Source organism: Prionailurus bengalensis, chromosome E1 (genome assembly GCF_016509475.1).
Source record: "Prionailurus bengalensis isolate Pbe53 chromosome E1, Fcat_Pben_1.1_paternal_pri, whole genome shotgun sequence".
Taxonomy (NCBI): Eukaryota; Metazoa; Chordata; class Mammalia; order Carnivora; family Felidae; genus Prionailurus; species Prionailurus bengalensis.
Genome location: NC_057347.1, coordinates 18,251,700 through 18,263,038, shown reverse-complemented (window position 1 = coordinate 18,263,038; position 11,339 = coordinate 18,251,700). Strand labels below are relative to the sequence as shown.

Here is an 11,339-nt window from a genome sequence, read left to right as displayed (position 1 = left end):
GCCCGCCGGGAGGGTCGGCTGCCTACAAGACCCAGAGACCTTTGCGCCGGAAAGGCCGCAGGAAGTAGCTGTGCGTTCTCCGTGGAGTACTCCCAGGAGCCCTTCCCTCCCCCCGTGATTGGGTGCTGGGCATGCCCGGCCGTGGAGTCCGAGGCTGCCGGGCGGGCGGGGTTGCGCCGCGGCTCGGGGCGGGGTCCGCGCGCGGGCGAAGGATGTGAGCTCACAGCCCGGGATTGCTGGCGGGCAGGCGGCCACAGCCCAGGGCGGCACGGGGTCGGCTTGCAACCCAGCTAGGAGGAGAAGCGCCCCCCGCGGACGGTGAGAGCCGGGCTGAGGTTGCCCTGGGGGACAGGATGGACGGGCCCGGGACTGGAGCAGAGAGCCCCACCCAGTCCTGGGGAAAAGGCAAGGAACGGCTTAGGGGAGATGGAGAGCTCACATCTTCCACTGGGATGGGTGTCAGAATCGGTCTGTTTCTCGGTGGTGAGGAGGGGTGCGGGCCGGGGAAGACCACAGGGAGGCTGGGTCTCGCCAAATCTTTCCAGACCCTTTGGACGAAGCCTAAGATTTACACCTAAGATTTCTGCTGGATCCGCCCCCTCAACCCAAGATCGGCTGCCCCCACCCTAGTGTGATGAACTTCTGGGTCCTTCTTCCTTTAGGACCCCACCTTCTTCCATGGCCGTGGTTGTTTTCCTGCCCTTAATTCTGCTTAGCTTCCCATCAGCCTCGCTGAGAGAGACGGATACGCCCTCAGCCCCAGGCAGACATCCCCAAATATCCACACACAAAGTCCGGAAGGAACAGCACTGAGGCTATCAGTGGAAACTTCATTCTCAGTGGAATTACTTTGTGGGGCGTCACCTGCCACAAGATTCCTGGAGCCCATTGGTCTGGGAAGAATCTGAGCGGGCGGCATCTGAGCTGACGTGGTCCAGGGCTCAAAGCAATTGCTTTGTAGGCTCCGTTGGCCGCCGCCTGGCCTTTGAGTTCCTTTACTTTAGCAGACCATAGGTGCGCTATCTTTATCCTGGGGAAATCGGGGCCAGACACAAAATACACCTGGAACTTGCTAAAACCTGTTAAGGGGTGGATTTATTCCTTTGGGGTGAGTGGAGGAAGGTGATTTCACACTATTCGTGTGTTACTTACTTACTGATTGGGCAATCCGCCGGTGAGGGTTCATCTCATCCTTGGGGCAAGTGAGTCTCAGAAATTCAGAATTGCACACAGCAACCACTCTGGCCCTTTTTTGGACGGACATTCTTCCTAGGGACCTACCTAAATCTTTTTTAGGGACAATATCAATCTAACTGACCTGTATTAAATACTTTAAAAGGTGCTTGGCATTGTGCTAAGTGCTGTTTTGGATAGCACAGCAGTAAAGTTGGGGAAGCCAGCACACTGCTCCTGTATTGAACTTGCAGGAGGTGATGTGTAACTGTAAATGTTTGCGTGTTGTGATAACTACACGAGGCAATTTCACCTTTTCTCGGGTCTCTGTGACCAACGGTGGAGTCCAGGCCTTCATGTCTTGCCTAGACTGCTGCTTCCTCTGGTCTTCGCACGTGCTCTCTTGCACTCTTTAACAGTCCATTCTCTACACGGCAGCCAGAGTGATCTTTTCAAAGTGTGAGTAACTTGGATCCTATCACTCCCCTGCTTAAAACAGTCCAATCGATTGCTGTTGCAGTTAATATAAAATGCAGACTCTTTTGGGGCGCCTGGGTGGCTCAGTCGGTTAAGCGTGCAACTTTGGCTCAAGTCATGATCTTGCAGTTCACAGGTTCGAGCCCCACATCGGGCTCTGTGCTGACAAGTCAGAGCCCAGAGCCTGCTTCAGATTCTGTGTCTCCCTCTCTCTCTGGCCCTCCCCTGCTCATGCTCTGTCTGTCTCTGTCTCAAAAATAAATAAAAACATTAAAAAAAATTTTTTTTTAATTTTTTTTTCAATGTTTATTTATTTTTGGGACAGAGAGAGACAGAGCATGAACGGGGGAGGGGCAGAGAGAGAGGGAGACACAACATTGGAAACAGGCTCCAGGCTCCGAGCCATCAGCCCAGAGCCTGACGCGGGGCTCGAACTCACGGACCGCGAGATCGTGACCTGGCTGAAATCGGACGCTTAACCGACTGCGCCACCCAGGCGCCCCTAAAAAAAAATTTTTTTTTAATGCAGACTCTTTAAATTTTTTAATGTTTATTTACTTTTGTTATTTTTAAAATTTTTAAAATGTTTATTCATTTTTGAGAGAGAGAGAAAGAGAGAGAGCGCGTAAGTGGGAGAGGGGCAGAGAGAGAGAGAGAGAGAGGACACAGAATCCAAAGCAGGCTCCAGGCCCCCAAGCTGTCAGCACAGAGCCCGATGCAGGACTCGAATGCAAAAGCAGTGAGATCACGACCTGAGCCGAAGTCGGACACTACCCACTGAGCCACCCAGGCGCCCCTGCCTAAAATGCAGACTCTTTAATATGACCTGGCCCCTGCGTTACCTGACTTTACATCAAGCCAAGATGTGCACTAGACATCTTGGCCTTATTTCTGCTCCTAAAACTTGTGTCTAACTGAGAAACTTTGCACTTAACTCTCCCATCTGTCTGGAATGCGCTTTCAGACTTCAGCTGGAATGTCGCCTTCCCAAAGAGGCTTTCCCTGTACTAATTAGTACTAATCCCTAGTCACCCTCTTGTCACTAGTTTATTTACTGCATTTCTTACCTTCTGGAACTGCTCGCTTATGCATTCATTTTCTAGCTAATTGTCTGGATCCTCCCCCTAGAATGTAAGCTCCGTGAGGCCATGACTTACTGTCTTCTGTATCCTCAGTGCCTGGCACATACCAGGGGCACAATAAATGCTAACTCTTATTGTTTTTCTTCTGGTTAACACTGTGATGCTTCTTTATACTCCTTCGAGGCAAGGTCACTATCTTTTCATCTCTCTGTTCCTACTGCTTAACCTAGTAGGCACTCAGTATTGTTTTATTGCTGAATGAATTAAATGAAGTAATGTATATATTAAGTGCCTAGACTAGTACCTAGACCATGGTAAACATGCAGTGGATGTTTGCTTTTTTTTTTTTTTTTTCCCAGTGAATGCATTTTAGTGATTCCTTAGGAGACCGAAGCATATAGAATCTAGATCACGAGGAGTGACCTGGCTGTGCCCTCCTTTGCTTCCTCGCTCCTCCCTCCTATGAATGCCTGTAGCGTTTCAGTTTCCAAATCACTTAATTGCTTTTAGATTTATCATCTGATCCTTTGGAGCCTTTTCTCCCCAGTCTTGTGGGTAGAGCGAAAGGAAGAGATGGGGCTGCTGGGCCTCCTCTCAGGAAAAAGAAGTAAAAATAGCCATCCTGTCGTTGTTCTCTCCTGAAAAGTGGTGACAATTTCAGGAACTTGGGACAGGGCTGGGGCCAAGAAAGGGGAAGGTCAGGAAATCCCCCTGGGGCCAGAGTAACCTCTGCCAGGAACATTGCCCTCCCGCCTGGCTCATTCCGGGCTCTCCTGAAGCTGCTTTTACTTTCCTTTCTGAGGCCAGACTCCGGGCGGCGCTCACAGTCAGCACTGGTGCGGGCTGCTTCTGAGCCTGGAATCTTTCGAAAGGAAGCGCATCCTGTCCCTCTGGCTCCTGGGAATCTCCTGCGCTGGCAGGAGTCCCAGTAGGTTTGGCGGGAAGTCTTGGGTCCTGGGAACCTTGGGAAGAAAATAATTGGAATAGGACTTTGGATCCCCAGGGTACAGACTTCTGCTGCCCAGTCTGTGCCTCCAGCATCTCCGACTAACTCCAGGGGTTTGCTAGACCTCCTTGCTGCCTAGAGCTGAGCCGAGTCTCAGGGAGGCTGGTGAGATGGTGAGTGGGCTCTGGGAGACTGCTCTGGTTCCTGGTACCGGAAACAATAGCAGGGGTGTCTTTTGCTATTGCCCTAGGGCCTTAGCCTCTGCAAGGTCTAGGCAGCGGTCAAGGAGAGAATGACTGCACGGTCTCCTGGGATCTCCTGGCCCCTCTCGGCTGAGGGCTGTCCTCTGCTGACTCCTGTCTCCTCTCCCATCTCCTGTTCACAGTGCTGAGAGTATGAGGCTCTGGCCTCTACTGGCCGCCCACTCGTGATCCTTCCACCACGGCGGAGCCTTCCAAGCCGACCTCCTGCCGTGTGGTGATCTACCTGCAGCGGGAGATGTCAGGGGATACCTGTCTGTGCCCAGCGTCAGGCGCCAAGCCCAAGCTAGGCGGCTTCAAGGGAGGCGGCCTGGGCAACAAATACGTGCAGCTCAATGTGGGTGGCTCCCTGTACTACACCACCGTGCGGGCGCTAACCCGGCACGACACCATGCTCAAGGCCATGTTCAGCGGGCGCATGGAGGTGCTGACCGACAAAGAAGGTGAGGCGTCGGGGCTTGTTGGGCTGGCTTGAGGAGGGAAGGAAGTGTCCCTGAGGAAGTGCCTTTGGGGCAGCGCTTAGGCCTGGCAGAACTAGACTCTAGATCGACTTTTCCCGTTACCTAGTACAGGACTCCTTCACCTGGAGTCCTCAGTAGAGCTTCGGGATTCTTGGAAATCGGACGTGGAATGGTGTGTGCTTACCCGCTTTCCAGGGAGGAGATCCATACTTCTTAACTATTCACAGAGGACTAGATTCTCACGGGAACCATTGCTGTAGTGACTGGGCAGTACACGGAAGACAAGCAGGGCCCGGGGGTTTCCGTGCTCCCGGGAGGCAGGCCTGAGTCGTCCTCATCCTGAGCTTCGGCCTCTGTGGGCTCTCTCAGGGCCCGGAGGGCCTCCGTCCCCACAGCACGTGCCAGTTCTTGGTCGAAGAACAGCCACAGGCCTAAGAGCTGGAGGTTGTGTTCTGCTTCTGTTACCCTATGGTGGGGGCTCTGGGCTTGCATGCTGCTTACCACCCGCCACCAGGCTTGTCAGGTGGCCTTCTCCTGCTGCTTGCGGCCTGGAGGCAGAGAGTCACCGTCTGGGGCCTGTCTGCATCCCCAGGCTGGATCCTCATAGACCGATGCGGAAAGCACTTCGGCACCATTTTGAATTACCTCCGAGATGACACCATCATCCTCCCGCAAAACCGGCAGGAAATCAAGGAATTGATGGCTGAAGCAAAATATTACCTCATTCAGGGGCTGGTGAACATGTGCCAGACTGCTCTGCAGGTACGGAGATACGGTCGCGTTAGGTTGAGGAGGTAGGGAGTCGGTCCTGTGCTTTGGGGACACTAAGGTCCAGTTCCCGGAAGGCTGTGTGACGAGTGCCGTGAGTCCAAACCGAGTTAGATACACCAGGTGGGTGTTGCCCAGGCCAAGGACACTGGCAGCCGGTCCATTTGTCAGGTGACGGACTCAGGCGGTATGACTAAGCCCAGCTTCCGGTTTCTATGCCTTGATATCTGGATTTTAGGTTTTCTGGAAACGGGGTTCTGCCTGCGGGCTGGCAGTTTCTGTTGCCAGATGCCTCCACAACAAGCAGAGGGTGGCCTTGGCATAGGGGCTCTGACGGCTCCTGGGGAAAGCCTGGCTTAGCCTGGCAAGCAAGAGAGCTCAAAAAAGATTCTCGGCTGTGTGTGTCACCCAGGACAAGAAGGACTCCTACCAGCCCGTGTGCAACATCCCCATCATCACATCCCTGAAAGAGGAAGAGAGGCTCATCGAATCCTCCACCAAGGTACTGGCACCTCTGAGGGCTGCGGGCAGGGGCGGATGGGACCCTGGCCTGGCCCTCACGCTCTCCTCCCTCCCAGCCCGTGGTGAAGCTGCTGTACAATAGAAGCAACAACAAGTATTCCTACACCAGGTAGGGTGGGCATCTGGGGGCCGAGGGGGCGGGCGCCGGGGCTGGGGGAAGGCCCGCAGAAGTAGCTAGAACGACTGGCCAGCCAGCAACGGGGCGGCAGACCCAAGAGAAGCCGCCTGCACTCCCGGCAGGGCTGGGAAGGGCCCAGGTCTCAGGAGGGAAGAACGGAGAGTAGAAGGGAAATCAGCAGAGGCGTCTGGAACCTGGCGCGGGGCCCCGGCTGAGGATATAGATGAGAATGAACACGGAACAGCCCCCTACCCCAACGTGCCACGTCAGGCAGCTTGCCAGGTGTCTTCCCAGCATTAACTTATGAGGTGGACGAGGGCGTAAGCCAGCCATTGTGCTTCACTGCCGGGCCACAGTTAGCTAGACCCAGAAGGCCGCAGGCTCAGTAAGTCCTGTGGACGGGCCTGTTGCCAGCATCACCCCTACAGCAAGGGAGGGGATCCTCCTGCCTCGATGGCAGCGAGACTCCTTCCTTGTGGGCCTAATGAGAGGAGACCTCCCTCCTTCAGTTCTTTCTGCTTTTACTTGTTTTTTATGTGTGGAATTTTTTTTAAGTTTATTTTTACTTAGAGCGCACGCGTGTGAGTGCAGGCAAGTTGGGGAGGGGCAGAGAGCAAGAGAGAGCCCCAGGCAGGCTTTGCATTGTTAGTGCAGAGCCCGATGCAGGGCTCAAACTCTCACACCATGAGATCATGACCTGAGCCAAAGTCAGACGCTTGACCAATTGAGCCACCCAGGCGCCCCTCTCTCTGCTTTTAACTGAAGGCCAACTCCCCTCTTTTTCCTCACGGGCCCCCAAACCCAGAGGGTGCCCGTGACCCTTTCTCTTCCTGTTCCCTCTGGCATCTTGGCTTTTTCTCAGTTGTGCATGATGGGGAGGGACAGAGAGGAGACGCCCAGCTAGCCCCCTCTCTTGTGCCAGAACCTCATTCCTGGGCCCACCGGCCTTCATGGCTTTTTTTCAGCAACTCTGACGACCACCTGCTGAAAAACATCGAGCTGTTTGACAAGCTCTCCCTGCGCTTCAACGGCCGCGTGCTCTTCCTCAAGGACGTCATCGGCGATGAGATCTGCTGCTGGTCCTTCTATGGCCAGGGTCGCAAGCTGGCAGAGGTGTGCTGCACCTCCATCGTGTACGCCACGGAGAAGAAACAGACCAAGGTGTGGCGGGCTTCCCTCTGCGTGGGGGGGACGGGACACACAGCAGCGCAGCCCCAGCTGTGCCTTTCACCACAGGGAGCAAAAAAGGAGTGTGGTTTGCTCTGTCTCCCCCAAACCCATGTGATGGTGCTGGGCAGTTCCAGGAGTTCGGGGAGCAGCTGGGGAGCGCTTTTCTGGGTCAGCTGAGAGGCAGGGGCCGCCGACCAGCAGGGGACAGCGTGGTGCAGGGGGAAGGACCGGGTCTTTGGAGTTGGCCCAGTTCAGGTTTGAATTCTGGTTCCGCCATTTACTAGTTTTCTGACATCGTCTGAGCCGTTTAAACCACGTGAGCCTCAGCTTCCTCATCTGCAAACATGGGGACGACAGTGTGAATTTACCAGAAGCAGAACAAACACGAGACGGCTCCCAGGAGGAGCGGTGCAGGCTGGCGGAAGCAGCTGCTCTGATCTCTCCTCCGGCCCCTGCTCCTTGTGGGTTCCTGGTCACTCAGCTCAGCCTCTGCAGTGACCACATGGCGCCGGGTACGGGAGGGATTTGACAGGGGACCGTTAACACGGACCCCGCGAACCCCGTTCTCCCGGGCTGCAAGCAGGTGCTGTCGTCCCCAGGGAGTTGCTGCCCCGAGAATGTTTGTATGGGGGGCGGCAGGGCTTCGCTGAGCCCGGAGGGCAGCTCGTGTGGGGGACGGTCACATGTGTGAGGGCTCAAAGCCCCGAGCTCGTGTAGCACCTGCACGGCCACTGCAGTGCCTCCAGCTGGGCGGTCTGAGGGTTGGGGCGGGGGGGACAGCTTATAGGAGGTGGCCCTGCTTCCTCCTGTCATTTTGGGGGTGGGACTCCCATGTGCACGTTTCAGCGGAGTCAAGATTCAGGGACAGATCTCTGTGGGGGCTGGTTACACTGTGGAAGTGGCAGCAACACCCGTCACCTTCCTAAGTGCTTTCTCTTCCGTGAACTTTTTGAGCCCTCGCACCACACCTGTGAGACAGGCCGGGCTGGAAGCTCAAGTTAGGCTAGAATTCAGCTGCCTTGAACGCCATCCCTTTTTTTTTTGAGAGAGAGAGAGAGAGAGGGAACACAAGTTGGGAAGGGGGGCAGAGGGAGAGAGACAGAATCTCAAGCAGGTTCCATGAGTGTGGAGCCCGGTGTGGGGCTCGATCCCGTGACCCTAGGCTCATGACCTGAGCCAAAACCGCGTCGGATGCTCAACCGACCGAGCCATCCGGGCACCCGCCCCCCAGTCTTTCATGTAATGTTCACAACTCTGAAGTAGATATGAACCCTGATTTTTTTACACATGTGGAAACCGAGGCCCGGCAGCTAGTAAATGGGGGGGCCATGTTTAAGCCGAGGTCTGACCACAAAGCTCAGGCCCGACCCTCTACGCGTACTAGTCTGTTGGCCTGGGACTGGGTGGGGCACGGGCAGCGCGCCACGCTCTGGCACCCTGATGTCCACAGAGCGCACCTCCTCACATCTTCAGAGAGGCCTCCCTCCCTCACGGGCCGGAAGGCCATCTGTCTTGTGAGAGAGGTCAGGCGGCCCTGTAGAGCCAGCACAGACCCAAGGGCCCGGACGTGCAGCTCCCTCTCGTGGAGGAAACCTCATGGGGTTCTCTCGCCCCCTAATCCCAGGTGGAGTTCCCAGAGGCCCGAATCTATGAGGAGACTCTCAACGTCCTACTGTACGAGACCCCCCGAGTCCCCGACAACTCCTTATTGGAGGCCACCAGCCGTAGCCGCAGCCAGGCTTCCCCCAGTGAAGATGAGGAGGCCTTTGAACTGCGGGACCGTGTCCGCCGTATCCACGTCAAGCGCTACAGCACCTACGATGACCGGCAGCTCGGCCACCAGTCTACCCATCGCGACTGACGAGACCCTCAGGGAGTCAGGGCACGGGACACCCTGTCCCCCCTCCTGTGGAACCCTGCCCCACTGGCCACCCCACGCTGCTGCTGCCTGGGTTTCTGTCCCAGCACCCAGAGGCATGACAGGAAGTCAGAGGGCCTGAGCAGGAGAGGGACCACCTTCCTTTGCCCTGCTCCCTGAACACTTCAAGGTGACCAAGTCCTGGACCCTTTGCTCGCCCTTCCTGACAGGGAGCTGCTGCTGCCCCGGGGCCAATGGACTGACCAGCCCACCTCCCACAAAAACATTCCCCTTGGCCCTTTTTGGAGTACCCCTTTGCTCCACTGAGGGGCTACCTTTAGGCCTTTGTTGAGGTCCATGGGGAATGGGTTCGTTCTGGTGCTGTGGAGGCCCAGTTTCTCACAGAAGGTGGGGCTCCTTCTTCCTTATGGTGTTTAAGCACAGGCTTCACAATTTTGTTTTTTAAAAAATTATCTAGGAAACGAATAGTTTTAAGTGTGTAACAATGAGGGCACTGGGTATTTGTGCTACCCCTTGAGGGTGCCAGGACCCTGGGCAGGGCAGAGCCCTTGGCCTTTCCTGATGCCTTTGGGATCAGTTTCTTTAAAGCACTTTGTACTTTTATTCAGGAGATTTGTATTCTGCCCTGACCCACATCATCTTTTTCTGACCGTAACCCCCTCTCTTTCCTGCAGAATCAGAGAGGGGCTAGAGAAGCAATAAAAACAAAACAAAAACCACCACCACCAAAAAAATTTACTAGCTTTGGCTTTGCTGGGCTGCCCAAGCAGGTGGCCCAGAGAGCCCGCAGGAAGGAAGGATGTTTAAATTGGGAACCGTGGTGCTAAAAAGGCCCATGAGAAAGGACATTTTACCCCTACATCTTAAAGTCACATAACTGACTCTTAGGGTCTAACATGATTGCTCTTTTTGATTCTCTTGCCCTCAAGGCATGCTTTGCTTTACTCACCAGAAAGCCAAAGAGCCACCACAGGGGCCAGGGGCATGAGCCACAGTGGGAAGGCCGTGGAGCCTGTGGGCGCTGCACTTGGATGCCCATCCGAGGACAGTGAGCATGAGCTCTGCGTCCCAAGCAGCCCTGTGCAGGGGTGGCATGTGCTTGGCCATATATCCACTGCCCCCCACCCCGTTCTCCTGGTTTTGTGTCCCGGCCGAGGGCGGTGGTTCTGCCTAGTGCTGAGCCTGGATGCAGGGTGCTGTGAGCAGCCTCAGTCCCTTGAAAGGTTTCTTCATTTCTTTCTTGTTGGGTCATATGGCCACAGAGCTGCCAAGCACCAGCTTTTGGGCAAGGGTGCAAGTTCCTCCTCAGGGCTTTCGGTCACTGCCTTCTGTTTGGCTTGGCCCTTGGGAGGCTGCTTATCCAAATTCTTTTCCAAAAGAATGCTATCAGGGAGGGATCAGCCAGCCTAACAAAACAGCGTAGCCACTGGGTAGTAGCCACCTGGGAAGGAACACAGGTTATCAGGTTCATCTCTCCAGACTGCTGTCACGATAGCTAAGTGGCCTGCTCGTGGCTGACCTGATGGGCAAATGCCAGGCCAAGGTTAGCAGACACCCACAAGGACCTAAAATGACATGATGGGGCTGGAGAACTGTGACTAACCAGGCATTTACACTTGTCACAGCCTTGAAAATACAGACTTTCAGGCAAGGCACCCTGGTCATCGGCTCAAACACTTCTTTCAGCCTTCACTGGAGTAACAAGATGAAGACAAACCCATTTCTTTGGCCAGATTCCGGCTTTGGCTTTGTGGCTTTCCCACAGAGACTGGAATGCTCCTGCCGGAGGCCACTGGCCTATTTCCTCCGCTGCCCTCCTGAAGCCTTCTAACGCTCAAGGCCCAGCTCCCACTTAGGTATTTTAATGCCTGTCCTTTGACCTCCCCAGTCCTGCAGCCTCTCTTTACTGCTTTGACATTTACATCCTCAGCTGTCTGAGTGGTGACCTGTCTCTTCCTGAGAAAGCACAGTAGTCCTGGACTGATGGAAACTATCTCCTTGGTCTTAAGAAAAATACTAACATTGAAATCACTGAAGTAACTTTAGCTTCTTTAGCCAGACTTTGTGGCATAAGGGCTTGGAGAATTTTCTTTTGAGTTCCTCAGGCCCAAGCAGAAAGCAGCTCTTGGTTTTGTGTACTTTTCAACTCTGAGTAGCCCAGGGAAAGTAAACAGAAAGCATAAGTGAAGTCAAACCTTGTCGGTTTCTGAGAAAACCGGAAACTTGCTGGTGACCCCATGTAACCAGTACCGGGTGTTCCTCGATTTCTTACCTGACTGACCTCTGCCTAAAGAACGGCCCAGAACTTCTTTGTCACATAACTGCAATTCTTTGTTGCTCAGCCTAGGTGATGGAAACAAACACTAATTTCTAATAAAATCGTGTTACGCTGCAGTGGCCCGCAACTGTGCTCACGGTGGTTATAGCTGGGTCAGCGCAGTGCTATGGCCCTGGTTCTCGTGTTTCTGTTCACCACCTTGTGT

The 11,339-nt window shown here is 54.7% G+C and overlaps 1 protein-coding gene across 1 annotated transcript; it reads left to right on the top strand.

Annotated features, from left to right (window-relative positions):
- The first annotated feature begins 41 nt into the window (after positions 1-41).
- On the top strand, positions 42-11,250 carry TNFAIP1 (TNF alpha induced protein 1). Its single transcript, XM_043583600.1, has 7 exons — positions 42-318; positions 4,064-4,381; positions 4,992-5,161; positions 5,580-5,669; positions 5,746-5,798; positions 6,773-6,968; positions 8,602-11,250. Exons 2-7 carry the CDS (start codon positions 4,177-4,179, stop codon positions 8,836-8,838), a joined length of 951 nt encoding a protein of 316 aa, XP_043439535.1. The 5' UTR covers positions 42-318; positions 4,064-4,176; the 3' UTR covers positions 8,839-11,250.
- The last annotated feature ends 89 nt before the right edge of the window (positions 11,251-11,339 follow it).

What these genes read in the sequence shown, in the direction of transcription:
- TNFAIP1 (XM_043583600.1), top strand. Translation starts at nt 4,177, where the DNA reads ATGTCAGGGGATACCTGTCTGTGCCCAGCGTCAGGCGCCAAGCCCAAG. An exon ending in GGTGCTGACCGACAAAGAAG is followed by an intron (nt 4,382 to 4,991) that starts GTGAGGCGTCGG and finishes CTGCATCCCCAG; the next exon opens with GCTGGATCCTCATAGACCGA. An exon ending in TCATCGAATCCTCCACCAAG is followed by an intron (nt 5,670 to 5,745) that starts GTACTGGCACCT and finishes CCTCCCTCCCAG; the next exon opens with CCCGTGGTGAAGCTGCTGTA.